At 44.4% G+C, this 24,051-nt stretch overlaps 1 protein-coding gene across 3 annotated transcripts in view; it reads left to right on the top strand.

Annotated features, from left to right (window-relative positions):
• Nucleotides 1-267: 267 nt before the first annotated feature.
• The window catches only part of hm13 (histocompatibility (minor) 13), a 66,719-nt gene continuing 42,935 nt past the window's right edge, over nt 268-24,051 (top strand). For all 3 annotated transcript variants that reach the window (XR_011596116.1, XM_070896286.1, XM_070896287.1), the window contains exons 1-7: nt 268-560; nt 3,347-3,445; nt 4,716-4,798; nt 11,119-11,207; nt 17,700-17,785; nt 20,743-20,868; nt 21,821-21,878. Coding sequence is in view for 2 of the 3 variants with exons in the window: in XM_070896286.1 (XP_070752387.1) it covers nt 363-560; nt 3,347-3,445; nt 4,716-4,798; nt 11,119-11,207; nt 17,700-17,785; nt 20,743-20,868; nt 21,821-21,878 (739 nt within the window). In the remaining variant the exon portion in view is untranslated. The remainder of the gene's footprint in view (nt 561-3,346; nt 3,446-4,715; nt 4,799-11,118; nt 11,208-17,699; nt 17,786-20,742; nt 20,869-21,820; nt 21,879-24,051) is intronic.

Genomic DNA, 24,051 nt, shown 5'->3' with positions numbered 1-24,051 from the left:
TTCCACAGGTTCACAACTCTCTGAGTGAAAGCCCAATCACTGCAAGAAAAAGGTGTTTAAAATATGTATATAGTTAAGTGAAGTAAGCCATAGGTAGAAAAATAGTACCTTTTTGTTTGGAGGAGGGGGGAGGTGGGATGAGGGATGAGGGATGAGGGATGAGGGATGAGGCCTGGGCGGTTGCGAGGCACGTTTGGACCTTGTTGCTAGGATGGTGACGCAACCTCCGGTCCGCTCTGCGGCGTGACGTAGCCGGGTGGTCGTCACGTCCGTTGCCGGCTGTTAAGGAAACGTGGCCTTTCGGGTTCTGCTCAGTGAGTGAGCCACAGAGAGAGAAAGAAAGAAAGAGAGAACGAACGAACATGGCGGAGGCAGAGAGCCCGCTGATGACCGATAGTGCCGCGAACGCCACCCTCAACGCCACCGAGGCGGCTAACGCCACCGCCAAGTTCGTGGCGACTCCCGAGGGGACGGCGGTGGCCTACGGGAGCCTGGTGCTCATGGCCCTGCTGCCCATCTTCTTCGGGGCCCTGCGCTCTGTCAACTGTGCCAAGTCTAAGGTAACTGGGCCAGCGGCGCCTAGCTGGCTTAAGACTTGCATTTATAGAGCGCCCTCTTGCAACGGTCGAATTCCAAATATTTAAGCTTATTTTTTTGCTGTGGACTACCGGCGCAGACGCACGTAACATCTTAAATCCATGTTGTTGGGGACCTGCAAACGCGCCTGAGTGCGGCTCAGCATGGTTCACACGCCTTTGATTGTACTTTGTGAGTAACCCAACCATTCCCGGCATGAGCAAAAACCGAAAATGCTGGAAATACTCAGCAGGTCAGACCGCTTCTGTGGAGAGAGAAACTGAGCTAACGTTTCAGGTCGATGACCGTTTGCCTGAAGGGGTAACTCTGTTTTAGTGATACAAAGAGGATAAAAGAAAGACTTGTGTTTATATAGTGCTTTTCAAAGTGCTTTACAGCCAATGAAGTCCTTTTTTGGAGTGTAGTCACTGTTGCAATGTGGGAAATGTGACAGCCAATTTGTACACAGCCAGCTCTCACAAATAGCAATAATCTGTTAGTGATCGCCAGGACACCAGGGATAACTCCCCTGCTCTTCAAAATAGTACCTTGGGATCTTTTACACCTCTGACAGTGCACTTTCCTTGGTACTGCATTGGAGTGTCAGCCTAGATCTTTGTGCTCAAGTCTCTGGAGTGGTACTTAAACCCACAACCTTTTGAATCTGAGGTGAGGGAGGAACTGAACCACAGCTGATGAAAAGACAGGTTATGAAATGTTATTAGATATACAGGGTACACCTTTTAATCAATTTTGTCCAAAATATCATAACCTGCCTTTTGTCAGCTTGGCTCCTTGGTAGCCACTGGGTGTGCTTGGTAAGTAGGCATCATGTTGTTAAATATATACATACACATTTATGGTTTTTATTTATACACATTTCTCAAACATTTGTAAATTAATGCTGAAGTAAGTAACAGATGATAAAAGTTTCCTACTGGCCAAGACTAATTTTTCTCTCTTGGAAGGTGACAGGACAGGTTAACAAAGCAATTAATAAAGCCTATGGGAACCTGGACTTGAGGCATAGAGTACAAAAACCAGAAAGTTAAGATAAACCTATATAAAACACTAGTTTGACCCCAGCTTGGAGTATTGTGTCCAATTCTGGGCACCACATTTTAGGAAGGATGTGAAGGCTTTGGAGAAGGTACAGAAGAGATTTACTAGAATGGTTCCAGGGGTGAGGGATTCCAGTTATGAGCATGGACTAGATAAGCTGTCTGAACAGAGAAGGCTAACTGGAGATTTGATGGAAGAGTTTAAAATCCAAACTGTTTCCAAGTGTTGATAACGAGAGGACAGAGCTTTGTTTTGCCAATTGCCTTAATCAGGCAACATGAGGAAAATCTTTTTTAAAGCAAGCGTGTGCGGTTCCAGCGCATGCTGGAAGCCCCGCCCTGCGAGATTAGCTCGGGTAGTGCCAGAGCTAGAAGTTGTGCATAGTGGAAGAAAAGAGTGCTGAAAGGCCAAATAAAAACTGGTGCCCAGGTAAGTGAATGCCATTATTTTTTATTTATGGTCTTCCTGAAAGTTGATTGCTTTGTGATCATGCAGTGCCGTATGCCTTTGCCATGTAGGTGCGATCGCTCGTTTATCAGGAATGCCTGGTACTAATAACCTCCCTAATTTTGTTTGGTGCGCGGTCCGTTCAAATTTTCATTCACAGTTTGTTCCCTGTAGCAGCCGGTGGCGGCCTGCGCGGGACCTCAAGACTGTTGCTCTGCTGGACAGCTTAACGGGTACCTCAGTTTTGAACTCTTCTTGACAAGTTCCTTACCCCTGTGTGTTTTCTTTTTGCAGTTTAGGGATATTAATGTGCCCCATGTAGCTTGTTTGCACAATGAAATACCACATTTAAACTGAGCAATTTCAAGGAGTTACCACACTGCCCATGGCAAGACATAGCGTTTAGTTTTAAGTATCATTATTTTAGGCAAAACTGACTTGTCTGTTCCATCTGCAGTGATGCTACATGGGACAATGCATTTATAGGGGAAAGTAACTGGAAGATTTGTCAGACTCATTTATCTTTACTGGTAAACTATATTATTTTTTTTTAAATCCAAATTTTTCTTTGTCGCATTTGTAGGAATAGCAGGGCAGAAAACAAATTCCCTAGCTGTTATCTTGGGATTTGCCTATTATATGGCTCTAGTTTACTGGATACAAAAGCGAGATACTGTAGATGCCAGAAATCTGAAATAAAAACAGAAAATGCTAGAAATACTCAGCAAGTCAGGCAACATCTGTGGAGAGTGACAGAGTTAATGTTTCAGGTTGATGACCTTTGGCCTGAAATATTAACTGTTTCTCACCACAGATGCTGCCTGACCTGAGTATTACCAGCATTTTCTGTTTGTATTCGTTAATTGGACCTATGCTGTCTGCCTTCTATTCTGGTGTGTTTTGTTACAGCACTTGCATAAACAAATGTTTAAAATCTTGGAATCCCACTTATCTAGGGTTGGATAGAATGCAGTCTGACATTTTTCTCTTCCCCTTTCCAAAGTTTTAAACAGTGAGTTTGAAATCATCTGCTTGGCTGGGAGTTAAATGTATTCCGTAGATGGATGCTGTTATTGCAATCCTACAAAACTAAAATTAAAAAATCTCTCCTCGAAGTACTTGGTTTCAGCTTCATTTGCCTTTAGTTACAATACCTAAAAAGAAATGATCTGATTAATCTGAACATCTATTATGTAATCAGGCTGACTGTAGAGTAATGGTACAGTCTACTTTGATAACTGCTTTTTGTTTTGCATTGCAGAATTCGTGCGATATGCCAGAGACCATTACAAGTCGAGATGCAGCCAGGTTCCCCATCATTGCCAGCTGCACACTGTTTGGCCTTTATCTTTTTTTCAAAGTAAGTTGATCCTAGTTTACTTATCACATTGACCCTCAATTTTCAGTCTCTATTCTCTCCCCTTGCCCCCCTCTAAAATTGCTGAATCTTAGGGCCCAAGTTTCCACATGATTTGCGCCTGATTTATAGGAGCAACTGGTGGAGAACGGACTATCTTAGAAATCACAATTCTCCACTTTTTTTTTTCTGCAGTTCTAGCCAGGTAGAACAGTTCTACTTTGGAACAGAATTTTTTCTTCAAAAGGGGGCGTGTCTGGCCACTGACACCTGATTTGAAAGTTTCCACAGTGAAAACGTACTCCAAACTAAAGTAGAATGGAGCAAGTGAAGATTTTTGTAGAACTGAAAAAACCTGTTCTACACATTAAAAAATCAGGCGCAGGTTACAAATTAGGCATCCATAACGAGGTTGGGGGGAAGGGAAGTCATTAAATTCTATAATCAATCCTTATTTATACTTCTACAAATATTATACAAATAAATCCAACCTGAATAAACATTTATAAGCCAAGAAAAGATTAAATAAACCATCTTCCTACCTGTGTGAAAGTGCTTCAGGCAGGCCTTTCGGACCGAAGGCTGAACGGGCCGGCTCAAGACTTCGGGCAGGGCCCGTTCCCAGCACCAGATTTACAGGTAGGTGGCGTTGGTTGGGGGAGAGGGAGAGGGAGAGGGAGAGGGAGAGGGAGAGGGAGACGGAGACGAGAGGTCGGATCCAGTCCGGGGTGGGGGGGTCGGGAGCGCGGGTCGGGTCCTGTCGGGGGGGGCGGGGAGCGGGTGTCGGGTCTGGTCCGGAGGCAGGGGGGCCGTTGGCGGGAGGAAGCAGGAGCTGGCCGTGGGAGGAGCCTTATTCATGCAGCCCCAGTGAGGCCATTCGGCCAGGGCTAGGGGCTGCGTGCTTCGGGCCCCTCCCACACAGTTCGGCGCCTGGAGCTACTGCACTTGCGTGCCCACTGTAGCGCACATGTGCAGAGGTCCCGGCACTGTTTTCAGCACAGGGACCTGGCTCCGCCCCCCGACAGCTCGTGTTGCGCTGCGCCGAGGGCCAGAGGACCTGCAGGGAGGTGGAGAATACCAAGGATTTTTTTAGGTGCACTTTGTGGCGCGAAAAACGGGCGTCCAGGTCGGGACTGCGTCGTTCTAGGCGCGTGTGGAAACTTGCGCCCTTAGTGTCACCAATCGATGTGCAGAACCTTGATTTTCATCATCATCTTCTGTAGCAACAGCACTATACTATTTACTAAACTAATTGCTGCATTTTCTGTTTCAGATATTTTCTCAAGCGTACATCAACTTGCTCTTATCCTTGTATTTTTTCATACTGGGTATATTGGCTTTGTCTCACACTTTAAGGTATGTGGTCTTTTTTACTATTAAGAGAAGGATCCTATAGTAGAAAAGCAAATCCTTTTCGGTGGGTAGCACCCTTGCCTTGTAAGTCAGAAGGTTGAGGGTTCAAGTCCCACTCCAGACACTTAAGCACAAAAATCCATGCTGACACTCCAGTGCAGTGCTGAGGGAGTGCAGCACTGTCAGAGGTGCCGTGTTTCAGATGAGACGTTAAACCGAGGCCCCATCTGTTCTTTCGGATGAATGTAAAGGATCCCGTGGCACAATTTTGGAGAAGAGCAGGGGAGTTATCCGCGGTGTCCTGGCCAATATTTATTGCTCAATCAACACCACAAAAAAAGACATTGTCTGGTCATTATCACATTGCTGTTTATGGGAGCTTGGTGTACGCAATTGGCTGTTGCCTTTCCCACATTACGACACTGTCTACACTTCAATAATACTTCATTGGCGGTGAAGTGCTTTGGGATGTCCTGAGGTTGTGAAATGCAAGTCGTCTTTCTTTTTAGTGTGTGTTTCAAATGCAGCTTAACCCTATCTTTCACAAGTAATTGCTCTATAAAGATCTCCATGGTTGATTAAGCTGATTGGCATATCGTGAAAAATGGAGCCAAAGATTGGCAGCGGTTAAACTCTGAAATATTTTTACTCTATTGGATCCAGAAGGTTGTAAAGTGCTTAAACGAAAGATGAGGTGCTGTTCCTTGAGCTAACGTTGAGCTTCGTTGGAACAGTGTAGGAAACTGAGGACGGAGAGATCAGTGTGGGAATGGAATGGAGTGGAGAATTAAAGTGACCGGTGACTGGAAGCTCAGGGTCACTCTTGCGAACTGAACGGAGGTGCTCTGCAAATTGGTCACCCATTCTACGCTTGGTCTCCCCAATGTCGAGGAGACCACACAGCGAGGTCTATGATGATGATCTCCCCAATGTAGATGACCGCATAGGGAGGTCATTTGTTACTTGGAGGGTAGAGGAACAAAAGGATCTCTGCTTATAAATACACATCGCTAAAAGTTGAGACACGGGTTAGCAACGCCATTTTAAAAAAAAAAAAGCAAACCAAGCACTCTGGTTTATTTCTAGAGGTATAGAATTGAAAAGTAGGGAAGTTATGCTAAACCTGTATCGAACCTTGGTTGGACCACACTTGGAGTACTACGAATAGTTCTGGTTGCCGTATTATAAAAAGGATAGAGGCACTTAGAGGTTGCAGAGAAGATTTACAAGGATGATACCAGAAATGCGGGGATATACATATCAGGAAAGGATGAACAGGCTGGGTCTCTTTTCTTTTGGAAAAAGAAGGCTGAGGGGTTACCTAAGGTCTTTTTAAAATTATGAAATCTTTTAGTAGAGTGGATACAGAGAGAATGTTTCCACTTGTGGGGAAGAGCATAACTTGAGGTCATCAATACACAATGGTCACAAAGAAATCAGAAGAAACTTCTTTACCCAAAGAGTGGTGAGAATGCGGAGCTAGCTACCACCGAGTAGTTGAAGCGAATAGTATAGATGCATTTAAGGGGAGGCTAGACAAGCATATGAGGGAGAAGGGAATAAAGGGTTATGCTGATAGATTTAGATGAGGAAAGACTGGAGGAGGCTTGAGTGGAGCATAAATGCTGACATGGACTGGTTGGGCTCAAACTGCGGTATGATTCCACTGATAATCCGCCTCCAGCACTTCATCCAAGTGGCTTGCTTCAAGTGTGACCTGAGATAGTGAGCCTCTCTGGGTTATTTGCCTATGTAAGGGCAGGGCGGGGGAATTGACAGCAGAGCCTGATCTTGTCCTTGTCTGACATCCATACACGTACACTTTCCAGCAGAAGTTACTTGATAGCAAGCAGGAGGGCTGTCCTTTCTTTCCCAAAACCCAGCCAGTCAGCTGCTCCGCACAGGCCAGAGAACCTGAAATATTCCTAGTATTTATGCCTCCGTGCCACATTATCCCACATATTTACCCACTAAACCTTTTGGTGAGCCTGTTTATTTTTTGGTATTTGATCCGACAATGATGCAGTGTTGGTGCAAATGTTGGTCTCAAAAGAAAGTTTGAGACTTGTGGGTTCTTTTGGGAGTACAAGTGTTATTTATGTTGTAGGATCAGCATTTGCTTCCCAAAGGATCTGGTTGAAAACTAGTTCTTAATAAATTGGAAATCTGACTGCAAGCGGTGTGTAACCTTAAAACAAAATCTTAAATTTGGGAGATATGTTTCATTGTTCATGGAGAAAAATATGGCAAAATTATTGCTTGAATATATAATATAAATAAGTTGTATGGTGTACCAGAATTATAATTTTTGTAATCCATGGCAGATTATTTCTAGATAAATCTGCAATAATGGTGCAGGTATTTGCACGAGTGAATTGATGAATGAAATTCCACCACTGTGTGAAGCAAACTGGTGAGCACAACTGCTGACTATAAGTGGCAAAAAGATGTACATCTTAAATAAGGTAATGGAGTGATCTGGGTTTTTTTTTCAGATCCAGAAGATACTTGCAAAGTACTTGGCTATTTTTGGCAGTGTGACATCTGAATCCCTCAGTGGGTCACTGCCTGATTAAGCTCTTCCAAAGTCTCTACTATTCTGTAACGATATTTCATTTTCATTGCATTTGTTTTCCATACTTTATGCTCTCGCCAATTTTTTTCTTTCCTCTCTTTTCACCCCCCCTCCAAAATCATTACTCCATTGAGGAATATGCACCCCATTACATATTTTTTGTGTAATTTTTGGCCGCCTTTCTCTACTTGCATGATTAGTAAGGGGTGATTTATTGTAGCAAGTAATCAGTCACTGTTCAGATTTGCTCGGATACCAGCCTTTTTATGAAACATTGCCATGTTGGCACAGCAAATAGAACTACATGCAATAAGTGTAGAATTTGTTGTGCAATACTGCACTGACAAATTACTTGCAATGTTCCCTCTAATTTTTTTTTGTGCACAGTCCCTTTAAATTTGCTGCAAGACTGTGGTATCTTCCAGCGGCAACAGCTTGTGAACGTCTGTGCAGGACCTCCCGATGGGGGAAACACTGATCACTTGTCCTATTGGACAGCTGAATACGTTCTCTCAGGCTTGATCTTCTGGAACAGGCAGGTTGATGAAGTTGAGATGCAGATGAGCAATAATCTAACTGAATGAAGGAACCAGCTCGATGGGCTGAATGGTCTACTCGTTCCTATGTTCTAATTTCTCGCTTAAACCACTTAGCCTGGCTGCCTTTTTCTTTTCCTTCAACATCCTCTACCTGTATCGGGGGAAGGAAGAAGTAAATGGCTTTCCAGTGCATTGTGAATTTAAGCCCCCTCAATTTTGGGTTCCATGCATTTCCTGGCTGAGTGTGAGGAGGTTGCCTGCTCCTAGGCTTCAGGAATAGCTGTGTCGAGTCCTTTTGGTTCCTTTTTTTATTAGTACTTCAGTACTTTTAGGTGCACGAGAACAGCTGAATTAGAATTATTAAAAAAAAATTGACAGAGGGTGAAAGTAAGAAATGTTTGATTATGGGAAAAGCTAGACTGGAAGAAAGTACTTAAAATGTTCAGCTTCCGATTGTTTCTGCATTGACTGTAGATTGGTACTAATGAGCTGCAATTATCCTGGCAATCCTGCAGTATTTACTGAGCATGAATATTGCATCTCTAGGGAGGGATGTGAAAAAATGGTCCGAGTTGATCCTTTGCACTGCCCTTAAAATTTCCCGTTTGGTTTGCTGTCAGTTGGGCTTGGTTCACAGCACTTTTGCCTTTGGACCATAAAGTTGTAGGTTTGAGACCTGCTCCAGGACTTGAGCACACGATCGTCGGCTGACAATTCGATGCAGTATTGAGGGAGTGCTGAGATCGTAGTCTTCTGGAATACTTTAAACTGAGGCCTCATTGATCTGTTTGGATCGATGCAAGATCCCACAGCACTATGTGAAGAAGAGCAGCATACAGTTGGCTCCGTTTATCGTTCAATCAACACTCCCAAAACGTATTGCTCGGTCATTTATCTCATTTTGCTGCTTATCGGCATGTAGCTGTGAGCAAATTAGCTGTTGCATTTGCTTACATTTTACATAACCAGTGACTACACTGCAGTAATTAATTGCCTGTGGCTCCTCAGGACATTGTAGGCATTATATAAATGTAAATCCTTTAATCTGTGAAGTAGTTAGATTTGCACTCATTCTCCCTTCCCCCATTATCCTTGCATTTCTTATGAACTGCTGGAAAGAACGTACAAAAATGGACAGGAAAAGATAAGCTGTTTATCAACCCTGCCCCACACAGTTGTGATACCTTAAGCTTGCCATTCTTCGACAGCACCTCCCAAACCTGCAACCACCTAGAAGGCCAAGGGCAGCAGGCGCATGGGAATACCTTCACCTCCAGGTTCCCCTCCAAGTTACGCACCATGCTGACTTGGAAAGATAACAGCTGTTCCTTCATAGTCGCTGGGTCAAAATCCTGGAACTCCCTCCCCAACAGTGCCGTGGGAGCACCTTCACGCGGACTGCAGTGGTTCAAGAAGGCGGCTCACCACCACCTTCCCAAGGGCAATTGGGGATGGGCGATAATTGCTGGCCTTGCTCGCGACGCCCACATCCCATGAACAAATGAAAAAAAAACACACCCTCGAGCAGCCATATGATCTCCTGAGGCAGCATACCCAAAGCCAATTTAGGGAACACAGTCCAGAAAATTCCTCTCCAACCCCCGCCCCTTTAGGTGAGGTCTAGTTCAGGAGATCACATTGACCATGATTTCTATTACTTAGTATTTCGCTTGTCTTTTATGCGCTGTGATCTCTGCTCCAGAGTTTTAAAAAAAATCTCAGTTTAAAAGGAGATCAATCCAGATACTATTGCTAATTAGAATATAAATGAGGGTCTTCCACGTTTCACTTAGTCTTTGTTTGTGAAGCAGTGGCATGCCTACTCTCCACCATCTATTGACGCCCACTGTATCTGGCTGGTGGGAAGGTGTGTGGCAGCAGCCCAGGTTTAGGAGTTTTGATTTAATTGTATTTTTTTTTCCTTGCTTAATGTTATCTTGTAGCTTTGCCTCCTTTTGAGCTGCTCTATAGTTTCACGGATGCTCGGCACCTTGCAGTAATTCACCCAAATAAGCATTCTTCAAGTGTGAGCCGATGGGCCATTTGAGTCCCAATGCCATCGCAGCTCAGCCTGTTCCTGTCTTTACCCAATAACCACACATTGGACAGTGGCAAATCAGTTCCCTGAAGCTGTGCTTGTTCTGTGCAGCCTCTTTATTTTAAGTGCATGGTCGCTCTAAATTTTCATGCATGTGCGGTATTTATAATGCAGAAGCCGGTGAGTGGCCTGGGTGGGACCTTTCCCATTACTGTGTGGTCCCGTACCTTAGAGGCAACGTTGGTGACATTATTTCTCCGTTTACTCCCCAACCCAGCATGCGAAGAGCCCAGGGGAGGGGAGAGAATTCTATCACCCATAATGAAATCTGACAACTCAACAAATCGGGGAGGAGGATGACTGGGACCTCCCTGGTCTGCAGTAACCAACTGAATCATTGAGGGAGCTTGTGATGTTTAGATTTCAGTTCTTAAAATATCTTTTTTTTTAATTTAAGATCATGGCTTTACATTTTTTTTTCTCATCAATTTCCCCTCCCCCTCTCTCAAGCTATTTAACCCTGGGGGCAGCACACAGCTGAGCTTCATACTTCTCGAATCAAATGTCCAGATACTCATACTCCCAGTAGGGGTCACTAGAGAGCAATCGGGATCTGGAACTCCAGGTTGTTTTTTCCCTTTCCTAACTGGGGGTGCTGATGGTCAAGTGTAGTGCCATTCCTGCCCCAGCAGGGAACCAACTGCCCACAGCCTGAGGATTGAACCTGGTGGTTTCTGGGTCGGTATGGCTGAACCACTGGATAAAGTCACTGAGGTATTGAGAATTGCTACTATTTACATTGTTGTAACAAAAGCCTGGTGTGACTTGGTGCTTTACCATATGGTGGCACAGACCGGTAATATTGCACCTGCATTTCCCCCACTGTGTTTTGTGGAGTGGAGGCTGGGTGACTGATCCAGGAGTGTAGTTCCTTGGCCATTCTTCCTCTTAATAGCTGTCTGTGACCAGCATTGATGATGACTCTGAAAGATATTGGCTGTAGTCAGCACGACTACAAGAGACTGTGGCAACTGGAAAGAAATTAGTGATATTGTACCTTTGAAAACCAAGATCTGTAATATTGAGCAGTTTCCATTAATGAAGTTATAAATGGAGCTCTTAAATAAAACTTGGAACATGTATTGGATTGATTTGTTCTTTTCTGTTTCAGTCCAGCTATGAATAAAGTGTTTCCTGCCAATCTACCAAACAAACAGTATCAGCTGCTCTTCACTCAGGGAACAGGAGAAACAAAGGAAGGTAAGTAGTCTGCTGTTTAACCCCTTAGACTGCAGTAACAGTCCAACAAAATACATTCCTTTTTAAATGAGGGCAAGTGTCGATAAGTCTTTGATGTGAGACTAATGAATACTGCTGTGCTCCATTGGTATGGACTATTCCCAGTCTTGTGATCGTAATGACCTGTGCGGGGCAGTGAGGGTGAAGGAGAGAGAATGTTGATCACATTTTGAATTGTAGAGTTTTTTTTGCAGGGGCTGTTGTGATCATGCCCACCCCCCCCACCCCCTCTTAAAATATGCACAATTGTTCCTCCCCAAATTATATGGAGACTAGAAAGTAATTTGCCCTCATCTGTCTCTTCCTTTTAAGAGGCTCTTGGTTTTGTGCACTTCTCTAAATCTGCCCGTGAACATTTAGTCTAGACTAACCTAGTGGGATGCAATTTGTTGTTCTGCTTCCCTTGGGTATTCCCTTTTGGCGCTGATTGAAGCATAGATGTGTAGATTTTATCTTTGCTCCTTCTCCTTATGCAATAGGTTGACATGGGAAGGAAAGAGCATGGGTGAGTGTCTAAGGACTGTGCTTGTATATTTAAATTGTTTCTTTATATTTCCTCCTCTTTCTTTCCCCCCCCCCCCCCCCCCCATTCCTATTCCCCACTTCTGCACATTTTTCGGGATGGGGGGCTGGCACTGGCAAAGCTGCATTGATGCCCATCCCGAGATGCCTGAGAAAGTGATAGCAGATTTTATCCGTGAGCCGCTGTAATAACTGTAATATAGCATCTTTAACGTAGTAAAATGTCCCAAGGCGCTTCACAACAGTGTTACAAGACCAGCAGATAAATTTGACACCGAGCTACAGAAGAAGAAATTAAGGCAGATGCTTGAGGTAGGTTTAAAGGAGCGTCTTAAAGGAGGAAAGAGTGGTAGAGAGGTGTGGAGGTTTAGGGAGAGAGTTCCAGAACTTGGGATCCAGGCAGCTGAAGGAACGTCCACCGATGGTTGAGCAGTTATAATGAGGGATGTTCAAGAGACCAGAATTTGAAGAGTGCAGACATCTTGTGGGGTTGAGGCTGAAAAAGATTAGAGATGGGAGGGACAAGACCATGGATTGATTTGTAAACTATGATGATAATTTTGAAATCCAGATGTTTAACTGGGAGCCAGTGTAGGTCACAGAGCACAGGGGTGATGGGTGATCTTGACTCGGTGTGAGTTAGTACACTGGCTGTTGAGTTTTGGATGACTTCAAGTTTCTGTGGTGTGGAATGTGGAAGGCCTGCCAGGAATGAGTTGGAGTAATCAAGAGTAGAAGTAACAAAGGCACGAATGAGGGTTTCGGCAGCAGAAGAGCTGAGGCAAGGCGGAGGCGGGCAATGTTACGGAGGTGGAAAAAGGCAGTTTTAGTTATGCTGTGGATATGTGGCTAGAAACTCATTTCAGGGTCAAATATGACACCTTGGGTTGCAAAACAGCCGTCTTCACCCTCGGATTGATGCTAAGGAGAGGGATGGGATCAGTGGTTAGGGAACGCAGTTTGTGGCGGGGCCTGAAGATAATGGCTTCAATATTTAATTTGAGCAGAAATTTTCTCCGTCAATCCAATACTGGATGTCGGACAAGCAATCTGACAATTTAGATACCAAGCAGGGGTGGAGAGCGAGAGCTGGGTGTCGTCTGCGTACATGTGGAAACTGACTCTCTTTTCCGATATCGCGAAGGGGCAGCATATAGATGAGAAATGAGGGGACCAGGGACAGATCCTTGGGAGACACCGAGGTAACGATGTGGCAGTGGGAAGAGAAGCCATTGCAGGAGATTTTCTGGCTACGATTTAGATAGATAAGAATAGAATCAAGAGAGTGCAGTCCCACCTAGCTGGACATTGGTGGCGAGGTGTTGGAGGATGGAGTGGTCAACTGTGTCAAAGGCTGCAGACCGGTCCAGAAGGAGGAGGAGGGATAGTTTACCTTTGTCACAGTCATAAAGGATAGTTTGTGACTTTTGAGAGCAGTTTCGGTACTGTGGCAGGGGTGAAAGCCAGATTGAAGGGATTCAAACATTGAATTCATGGAAAGATGATCATGGATTTGGGAGGCAACAATACATTCAAGTACCTTGGACAGGAAAGGGAGATTGGCAATGTGGCGCTAGCTAGCAAGGAAAGTGGGGTCAAGGGTTGTTTTTTTTTGAAGAAAGGGATCTGTACCTGAGGAGTGAGAACCGTTAACAATGTCTGCTAACATGGGAGCTAAAAAAGGAAGTTGGGTGGTCAGCAGTTTAGTGGGAATAGTGTCGAGAGCAGGAAGTGGGTCTCATGGACGAGATTAAGAGGAGATCAAAAAGAAACTAGAGAAGTGAGTTTAGGGCTAGGGCAGGTGGGAGCGTCAGATGAAGTTTGGCCCTGTGGGCTCGGTGAAGGAAGGGAACTCGCAGAGGCAGCTGATCGGATGGTCTCAATCTTTGATGCAAAGAAGTCCATGTGCTCCTCACTTGTTGGTGAGTGTGGTGGAGACAGAGGAGAGGGGTTTAAGGAGATGGATAGCAGTAGAGAATAGTAGCCTGGGGTTATTTTTGCAATCCAGAATGATCCTGGAATAGTGAGTAGTTTTTATAGATGAGAGTAAGAACCGATTGGTGTTATGTGTTTGAACCAGATCTGGTGGGGAATGGCTCAATCAGTTGTCCACCACATCCCTTCAAGTCTGCGCCCTTTTGACTTGAGGGAGCGAAGATGAGGGCTGTACCGGGGGAAACGGTATGGGTGGGAGAGAGTAATCATATTTTAATAGGGACTAGGTCATCAAAGGTGGTAATGAGGGAGTTATGATAGAATTATAGAATAGTACAGCACAGAAGGAGGCCATTCTGCTCATTGAATCTGTGCTGGCGCTTTCGAAGAACAATCCAGTTAGTCCCGCTCTTTCCCCATATCCTTGCAATTTTTCCTCCAAGTATTTATCCAATTCCCTTTTGACAGCTACTATTGAATCTGAGTCCATCACTCTTATCAGGCAGTGCATTACAATTCCTAACCACTCATTTCATTAAAAAGTTTTTCCTCATGTCACCTCAGGCTCTTTTGCCAATCACCTTAAATCTACTCTCCCTCGTTAGCAGTTTCTCTGGTACTTCCATAATGGTGCTAGGTAGGGGATTCTGGGTTATTGACTCAGTGACGATGAAGGAACAGTAATACATGTCTGAGTAAGGCTGATGTGTGACTCGGAGGGGGTGGTGTTTCTACAACATTGCTACTCTCGGCTTTCTCCGTGGTAGAGGCCATCTGGGAGGGAGGCACTGCCAAAGCGAGTCACTGTACATATGTGCTCCAATTGTAAATATTGTAGCAATAGTGTGGTGACGATGGGGGTGGCGACTGAATCAAGTTACAGAAGCAATTATCAAGTAAGCTGCTCTGTTCTGGATGATTCGGTTCTTGAATGTTGCAGCTGCACCCATTCAAACAGAGTATTCCATCACACACCTGACTTGAGTCTTGTCAATCTTGAGGCTTTGAGAAGTCAGGAGGTGAGCCACTTACCACAGAATATCCAGTCGCTGTGCTGATCTTGTAGCCATGGTAGTGTTATGACTAGAAGCTGAACTGAACCAGTCAGTGTGATGTGAAAGCTGTTGATGGTGAGGGATTCTGCAATGGTGGTGCCATTGTAGGTCATGGGGAGATGGCTGGGCTTTCTCTTGTTTATGATCATTATATGGCACTTGTGTGATGCAAGTGTTACCGGCACTTGGCAACCCAACAACAACTACTTGCATTTATATAGTGCCTTTAATGTAGTAAAACGTCCCCCGTTGCTTCACGGGAGCGTTATCAAGCAAAATTTGATACTGAGCCATATACGGCTGGAGGTTATCCAGGTCCTGCTGTAGGCTGGCTGGACTGCTCCATTAGTAGAGGAGTTGTGATTGGAGCTGAACACGTCAGAAAATAGCTCCAATCTGGACCTTGTGATGGAGGGAAGATTATTGATTAACCAGCTGAAGGTGGTTGGGTTGAGGAACTCCTGCAGTAATGTATGGGGCTGTGAAGACTGGTCTCCAACAACCACAACCAACTTCCCTTTGTGTCGGGCATGACTCCAGCCACTGGAGCGTTTACATTTTGACCCTCATTAACTTCTTTGCTATGGCTTCTGTCACTTAACTCATTATTAGGAGGAGGCTAATGAGGTGATAATTGGCAGGTTTAGAATTATCCTTTTTTTTTGTGGCCAAGGCATCTTAGGCAGTCTTTCGGAGTCGAGGATGACTTGCTTCCACACTAATGAGTTCCGATGTGGGATCTACAGTCTGTTACAGATGGGGCAGGTGGTGGTTGAAGGGACGGGTGATTGGGATGCTTGATTTGTCGTATGCTCCAGCTGCTGTTTTACTTGGTTTTTGTGTGTTCCCTATGAAGAGACTCAGTGTTCGTATCTTCTTCTCCACTTTGAGCGGTCTTGGGCCAGGGATTCCCAGTGTCGTGGGGAGGTTGCACTTTTTCAAGGAACTTTTGAGGGTGTCATGAAGCATTTTCTCTGCCCTCCTGGGGCTCGCTTGCCGTGTCGGAGCTCGGAGTAGAGCGCTTGTTTCGGGAATCTAGTGTTGGGCATGCGGACAAAGGGGCCCATCTATTGGAGCTGGTCGAGCGTGGTCAGTGCTTCGATGCTGGGGATGTTGACCTGAGCGAGAACACTGAAGTTGGTGCGCCTATCCTGCCAATGGATTTGCATGATTTTGCGGAGGCAGCATTGATGGTGCTTTGAGGTGCCGACTGCACATAGTCCATGTCTCTGAGGCATACAAGAGGGCGGGTATCACTACTGCTCTGTCGACCATTAGCTTGGTGCCAGGTTTGAGATCCTGGTCTTCGAACACACTTCTTCAGGCGACCAAAAGCTGCACTAGCGCACTGAAGGGGGTATTGGACTTCTGTCCTTGACGGTAGGCTCCCAAGATATGGAAAGTGATCCACATTGTCCATGGTCTCATCGTGGATCTTGATGATCGGGGGGCAGCAGTGTGTGGCGGGGGCAGGTTGGTAGAGAGCCTTTGCCTTACGAATGTTTAACATAAGGCCCAGACTCGCGTATGCTTCGGTGAAGGTGTCGGCAATGGTTTGGAGTACGACCTCAGTGTGCACAAACACAAGCGTCGTCTGCATACTGTAATTCAATGACCGAGGTTGGAATGACCTTGGATCTGGACTGGAGGTGACGGAGGTTGAACAATTTCCCGTTTGTCCTGTAGTTTAGCTCCACTCCTGCGGGAAGCTTGTTGAGGGCGAGATGGAGCATTGCAGCGAGGAAGATTGAGAAGAGCGTTGGTGCGATGGCAGTCTTGTTTCACACCGGTCCGCATGTGTATTGGGTCTGTGGTGGATCCGTTGGTAAGGATCACTGTTTGCATGTCATTGTGAAGCAGGCAAATTTTTGAGCGCAGCCAAATTTGAGAAGCACACTCCATAATCCCTCACGGTTGACAGTCAAATTCCCTTGTGAAGTCAAAGGCGGCCATGTACAGAGGTTGATGCTGCTCCCTACATTTTTCTTGGATTTGACGTGTGGTCCATTGTGCCTCTTAATGGGCAGAATCCACATTGCGACTCTGGCATACCCTGGGTGATCTTTCACATTTTGTTGGGTAGATGCTAGTCCTCTAGATGAACAGCTAGCTCCGGTACACAGGACTTCCATCACTACAGCCAGGATATTGCCAGGGCATACAGTCTTTGCTGTGTTCAGTGTACTTAAGCTGTTAATGTTACATGGCATGAGCCAAATTGGCTGGAGACTGGGATCTCAAGAGGTGGTCTGATATCATTGATCCTGCATTTTTGGCTGAAGACACTTGCAAACATTTCAATCTTATCTGCTGCGCTCCAAGTTGCCTGGTTGTCCCACCTCCATGCTGAATTTGCTAGGGTTGCAGAGCTTTACTGTGATCCATTGGGACCATTTAGCTATAACCAGCTTTTAACATGCAGGAAGCTCTGTATAGTAGCTTCTCTCATTAGAAGGTATGCCTGGTTTTGTTTTTGTTGGCATACCCTTTTACACTGCATTGATCCAGGCTTGATGGACCCTGGGCCTTGAAGTTATTGTGATAAATAATTCTGCTCCTGATCGTCCCCAGCACCTCCTGGATGCCCAGTTTTGGGATGCTTAGTCTGCCATAAGTCTGTTCCACTCAGCATGGTAGTAGTGTCACACTACACAATGAAGGATGTCCTCAGTGGAGCTGGGATTTTGTCAAGAATTGCATGGTAAATTCTACAATGCTATTGTGGGCAGGCTTGTCTACGACGGGTAGATTGATGTGGACAAAGTTATGTTGGTTGTTTTCCCCCTCCACTGGTTGCAGGCCTAATCTGGCAGTTACGCCCTTCAAGGCTCAGTCAGTGGTGGTATAGTATATCTTTCATGTGTTGTCTGTAAACTTGGACACCACTTAAAGAAAATGTGAGTGTTTTTCCTTAAACCAGGATGTATTTTTTTTGTTTTAGAAATCGTCAACTATGAGTTTGACACAAAAGATCTCGTGTGCCTGGCTTTTAGCAGTGTGGTTGGAGTCTGGTATTTGCTGAAAAAGGTAAGAGCAATAGGGGTATGCATAACCAGGTGTGACCTCATTGAATTTAAGTTAACCATTATCCACGGCACTGTCCTGATGGATCAGTGCGTACATGCACGGTTTGGTGTGATAGAGTAGGAGGTTGGCTAATCAATCAGTGTTCTGTGTTGAATATCCTGGTCTGAATGAGGGCTGTGTTAGGAGCATAATTGGTCTCTGCATCCCTGGGCTAGGAGTGGGTGGGGAGGAAGTATCGCTCTAGATATGTGCTTGTGCTCATGATCGCTGTCGGTCACTGAATAGCCCATAGAATCATAGTTTACAGCAAGGAAGGAGGCTGTTGCGGCCCATTGTGTCCGTGCCGGCCGACAGAGCTCTCTAACCTAATCCCACTTTCCAGCTCTTGGCCCATAGCCCTGTAGGTTATGGCACTTCAAGTGCATATATAGGTACTTTTTGTTTTAAAAGAGGGTTTCTGCCTCTACCACCCTTTCAGGCAGAGTGTTCCGGATCCCCACCACCCTCCTGAAAACATTTCCCCTCAAATCCCCTCTAAACCTCCAACCAATTACTTTAAATCTACATCCCATCTTGGTTAATCAAACCAGAAAGATATTAAGAGTTCCCACCCCTCAATTTCAGCATCCAATTGTTAAAATATTCCAAGATTGTCTACACAACTCTTCCTGCAAGTCTATTCCATACAGTTTGATCAACCTACCATGAAGTGTAGTGGTAAAAATCATGGAATTTTGTAAGAAATGATGTGATGCTGAAATGGGGTGGGAACTTGATCTTTTGAAGTCTCTAAGGTTGGCTGAATGGCCTTAATCACCTATAACTTTCATGATTACTATTCAATGATCCCCTGGGCAGTGCATTCCCTCTTATATTCAAGAGGGAGTAAGATGTGGCCCTACTGCTAAAGGGATCGAGGGGAATGGAAAGAAAGCAGGAAAGGGGTACTGAGGGAATGATCAGCCATGATCTTATTGAATGATGGTGCAGGCTCGAATGGCCTACTCCTGCAACTATTTTCTATGTTTCCTTTATTCCCTCTCCCCTGCTCCAGTCATAGCTTGCAGACACTGTTAGGACTGCAGCTTGAACATTTGTCATTAGCAATGTAGGAGCAAGAGGAGGCCATTCAATGAGATCATGGCTGATCTGTGACCTAACTCCATATACCCATCGTTTCCCCATATCCCCTAATACCTATGGTTAACACAATCTCCAATTTAAAATTAACAATTGATCTAACATCAACTGCCCTTTGCGGAAGAGAGTTCCAACTTCTACCACCCTTTGTGTGTAGAAGTGTTTCCTAACTTCACTCCTAAAAGGCCTGTTTCTAATTTTTAGAAAGAGTCCTAGACTCCACAACCAGCGGAAATAGTTTCTCTATCTACCCTATCTGTTCCCCTTAATATCTTAAACTTCGATCAAATCACTCTGTACCTTCTAAATTCCAGGGAATGCACCTAGTTTCTCATTATTTAACCCCTGGAGTCCAGGTATCATTCTGGTAAACCTGTGCTGCACGCCAAGGCTAATATAGCCTTCCTTGGGCAAGATACTGGATGACTGCCCATGGAATTGTATCACTGTACAAGTCTGCACCTTCTAGAAAGGAAGGGTGGTGATGGGAAGTAGATTCTATAGGTTCTATATGATTGGGTGGAGTGCTGGCATTTTACAACTTTAAAAGTAGGCTGTTAACATATGTCAATTTAGGTTTTTGGGTCATTTGGCCACATCTAATGCAAATCTCCAAGTCATTATTGCTAATTGCTCCTTTTTATTACTGGAACTGCCTGTGGGAATAACATGCATGTTCAAAATTGGTATTGTGCCAAATCTGATAAGCATTGTAACCAGGATGTGAACATTTTAAAGGTGCATTATTTCTTAACTATCGGTCCTTAATTTTCCAGTCATTAAATGTATGCAGTAGAAATTTGATTCTGTTTACTTTAAGGTTGTAATTAAAGCTTTAGCACTTAACAAATCATTGGCAGACCTCCTTAAATGAGCAGTCCATTTGAATTGCTCTGTAGTAGGTGATTACTTACAATGTGCATTTAACATTAGGTTTCAGTATTTTTGTTAAATTGAACTGATCAGAGAATACAACATTGAATAGCTAACCACTGAATCCAAGGTTTTAACTGACATGCACAAAAGGGGAAGTGAAGCTTCACTGGTACGTTTTGGGGTGTGGGTGAGGGATGGTAACCATGATTTACACAAGAATGTATAGTTGGGTAACAGCCCTGGGTTAGTACCTTCAGGAAATAAGGGTGGGTTTTAAAACCTAGTTGCTAAATGAGAACTCCAGATGACTGTTGTTTTCATGCTAAATTTATTTGGCAGCATAATTTTGGCTTAAACGATAGTGTAGAGATGAATCTCATTCTGTTGCTGTTGCACAGCCTCCACTGATGGTACTAATGTATTGGCTGCTGTCTAACATCTTGAGCCAAAATACTGCCCAGAATTCAATGGACAAGACACCGCAACATTGTGATTGACTTGAAACTTGTACCTCCATTTGTACTGACTCTCTTCAGCTAGTAGATGTGCTGTTGGACAACATGTGCATTCATGGCTAACTTGAACTTGCCAAAAGTACTGACTGGGCTTTCCATCTCGCTCCAAAACTGCCATTTAATGTGTTCGGCATGTGTACCGCTCATTTATTATGCCTCAAGATGCAGCAAATATGCTACTGTAATTGTTCAAGTTTTTCTTGCAGTTGAGGCATTGAGTATAATCTGACTGGTGGAACATTACTTAATGTTCCTGACTGAAGGTGTCCAGGTTAATACGATGCGGGCATTTCTGGTGCATAACTCTTGCCTCAATACTCCAGTTAGGGTTTGAATAAGTCGCAGTAATTGAGAAACTAACTGCATGTTCTGGGCTGTGATAACTTGTGTCTTTTCTTTAGTAACATTGCATTCTTGTTCTTGCAGCATTGGATTGCTAACAATCTGTTTGGATTAGCATTTGCTCTCAATGGTGTTGAGCTCCTGCACCTCAACAATGTCAGTACAGGCTGCATTCTCCTCGGTGGACTTTTTGTCTACGATGTATTCTGGGTAAGTGGCTTTCTCTTTCTTGCCCAGTTAAGTTTGTCCTGGATCAACATAACAAGCAGGCTGCTTCCTGCCAATTGGTGTGTGAGCATGGTTTGTGAGGAGGAAGAGGCTTTTTCTATTGGGAAACAACTAACTGCCACTTGGTTGCACGATGGGACGTGAAAGGCAAGACCATTGAATCTAGCTAACTTACACTTGGGTTAACCGAACAACCAGTGTTAGGCTGGTGTGGCGCATAAAATACTGGCGTCGACCAGTTGGACCATTATGTCCTGTTTCTGTGCTGTAACTTCTATATAACAACTTGCATTTCACTTGGGTGCTAATTGACATTAAAAATGTGTATTTTGCAACATGACAATTTAAAGTTGTGCTGTTTTTTTTAATTAAAGCAGTTCAGGTACCTCCGCATAATTCTGTGTAACAATATGTGCAATGTTTAAGAGGAAATATTTATCCATTCTGTCTGTGAAATGTAAAATACCAAACATCCTAGAGGCCTATACTGAGACAATATTTAAATGGAGAAGTCCAATTAGGGGACATTTTCCAGACTCTGCCATCTTTCGGATATAAATTATTAGATGAGAAAAGACCACTGTCTATCGAGTTCGCCTTCTACTATCCTGGTGGTCTCGGGATACAACAATGGGAGTTGTTGATTAATCATGGTAATGAACCTCTCAATTCATCTACAACAGTAGTTTTGTCAGATGCATTTGTGTTGAGTTTTGAATATTCTGCATTACAAAGTGTTTAATAACTTTTAGTTTCTATGAAAGTGGCAGCTGAATATTTCTAATCCAGTGTTAACTCAACAGCCAACCCATGTCATAAAAGGAGATAAGTTAACAGCAAGCTGCAATAACCTGGTCCATGGCGTTCTTGTTGTTTTAGATGCTGTTAAATTAGATACCTATATTAATGCAGCATTTATTCTCTTTACTTGCAGGTGTTTGGCACGAATGTCATGGTAACTGTTGCCAGATCATTTGAAGCACCAATTAAATGTAAGTACTTCTGGTAACAATCCTTAACCAACGGAGGCTACAATAATGTACAAAATGGGCAACAGCAGCAGGCTGAGTTTTCCAATTCCATTGTTTTGTTTTTAAGTCTGATTTAAGGGTTTGCTGAAATGCATGACTAACAAGTTTAAGCTCCTGTCTACTTAGTTTAACTGGCGGTTGTGTGTAGTTAGGGGAGCAGAGATAGATCTCCATTTTTATATCTCTATGTATCAACAAAGGCTAAGCACAAATCGGGTATTTGGCAAAACCAATGATTAGTCCTGCAAAATGAGCCGGCTGGTTGGCTATTGTGGTTTTCGAGTGCCGAGGTAGTTCTGCATTGTCAACGAGATGTCTGATATCACCGTGCTAGATGAATTCTGTGTTCCATGCTCCAGAAAGGAATAAACAAGGATTGAAAAGTGAGGCCGCATTATGTGCACTGTCAGGCATAAAGCCCAGGTTCGGTCTCCAGTCTGTGTTGAATTAGCTGTCTATGGGCTCATTGTCCCCAGCTGGTGGGGCTTGGGGCAAATTAAGGAGGAACAATAGGCAGAGTCCCTCCCCCATGATGGTTAGCTAATGACTCTGGCTAGAAAATATGTGGTGTCTGGGGAGGACAAGATCAGGTTTGGCTGTGATGCCGTAGTGCAACAGTTTGCTAGGACTCTGTCTATGCTGACACATGACCGGCTAAGTACAAGTTGCTTTAAAGAATGGTTGCTCCCCTAATAACGCTCGCGCTTATCCATCGGGTAACTGAGCCACACTGATTACAGTTAATTGTAGCCGGGTGGCATTACAAGTGCTAGGATTGTAATCGGTACTTTGAGGGTGGGGGGAAAAGAAAGAAATAATTATTTGGGAGTGAAAAAGAAAGTAGGAACAATGGGGAGTAAAAAGTAATTAATTAAACTCCTTGGGCAGGATTTTCGAGAGATTTGTGACCGGGTTTTCGCTGCGATTTGACCCTCTGCGGCGAAAACCCGATTGCAAAGCCCGGGTGGGATCCTCGGGTACCTGTTTGCGGCGTCACTTCCAAGTACTGCCGGGGAGAGGTGCGCCGACGTGCACCAACTCTGATTGCGTTTGTAATCGAGTTTCGGCGTTCCCTGTGCCCAGAATAGCGACAGGTCAAACCTGTCGGTGCAGCCCTGCCAGCAGCGGTAAGTCAGAAAACCTGCAAAAAAAAAGCTAAGTTAAAGTTTTTTAATTCTTTTGCAGCGATTTACTTAAAGGTCTTGTAAATGTTTTTGGAATTCTCTTCTCCTCCTTTCCCCTCCCCCCCCCCCCCCCCCCCCCCGCCCCGACAACCACCCCAAGGCCTCTTCTCTCGCAGCACAAATGATCCCGCGCTAAAGTTGGCGAGGATCGCGTTTTGCGCCGCAAATGCTTGTGCAATGCCTCCCTTACCAATGCGTCCCTGGCACAGATGTAAACGCCGAAAATTCGGCTTAAAATCGTTAGCGCAGCAAAAACAGTAATTTTCACGTATTGCTACCGTTTTTGCCCCAAACTCGCAAATCCAGCCCCTTGATGCAATTGTTTCTACAGTCTGATTAAAAAGGATGGTGCCTGGCATCGAGGATGTTTCTTTCCTATGTTGGTACAAATGATACAATCCGTCTTGATCCCTCCACTTCTTCCCTCCCTTACTCCACCAAAAAGGCACTTGCATTTTGTTCAATTAATTGAACAGGCAAGTGTAGACTTTCAAAAGTGTGCAGACTCGAGCAGAGTGCAGCCATTTTGAGAAATGTGTACACTATGTTGACTTGACATTAGTGCCAGGGTTGCCCAATGGCAAGGACATAATAATGAAATGGGTAATTGCTGTACAACAACCATTGGCAGGAAAGTGACCAATTCTTTTTATGTAACCAGTTGACTAATAGAATTGTTGCATATCCTCTGGTCTGTTTCTTTTACTCAGAATTCATTGCCACTCAATGAAAACCTGCACAACTGTTGTAATTTACGCTTCATTTTATTATGGTTTCACTCGGACCAAATTTATTTAAGCTGTACAACATGTGTCCTCTAGATGGTGCTGTGCCCTGTGCCATACTGGAATTTGGTTCCATTCCGTACTTTCCAGATCCACCTCTTCCTAGATTTAAAATTTGCCTGTACAGACATGCTGTATTTTTTTCTAAACTAATTGTATTTTCCT

The sequence above is a fragment of the Pristiophorus japonicus genome, chromosome 12 (genome assembly GCF_044704955.1).
Source record: "Pristiophorus japonicus isolate sPriJap1 chromosome 12, sPriJap1.hap1, whole genome shotgun sequence".
NCBI classification, from domain to species: Eukaryota; Metazoa; Chordata; class Chondrichthyes; family Pristiophoridae; genus Pristiophorus; species Pristiophorus japonicus.
Note: the sequence above shows the minus strand (reverse complement) of the source record. Positions and strands in the feature narration are given on the sequence as shown.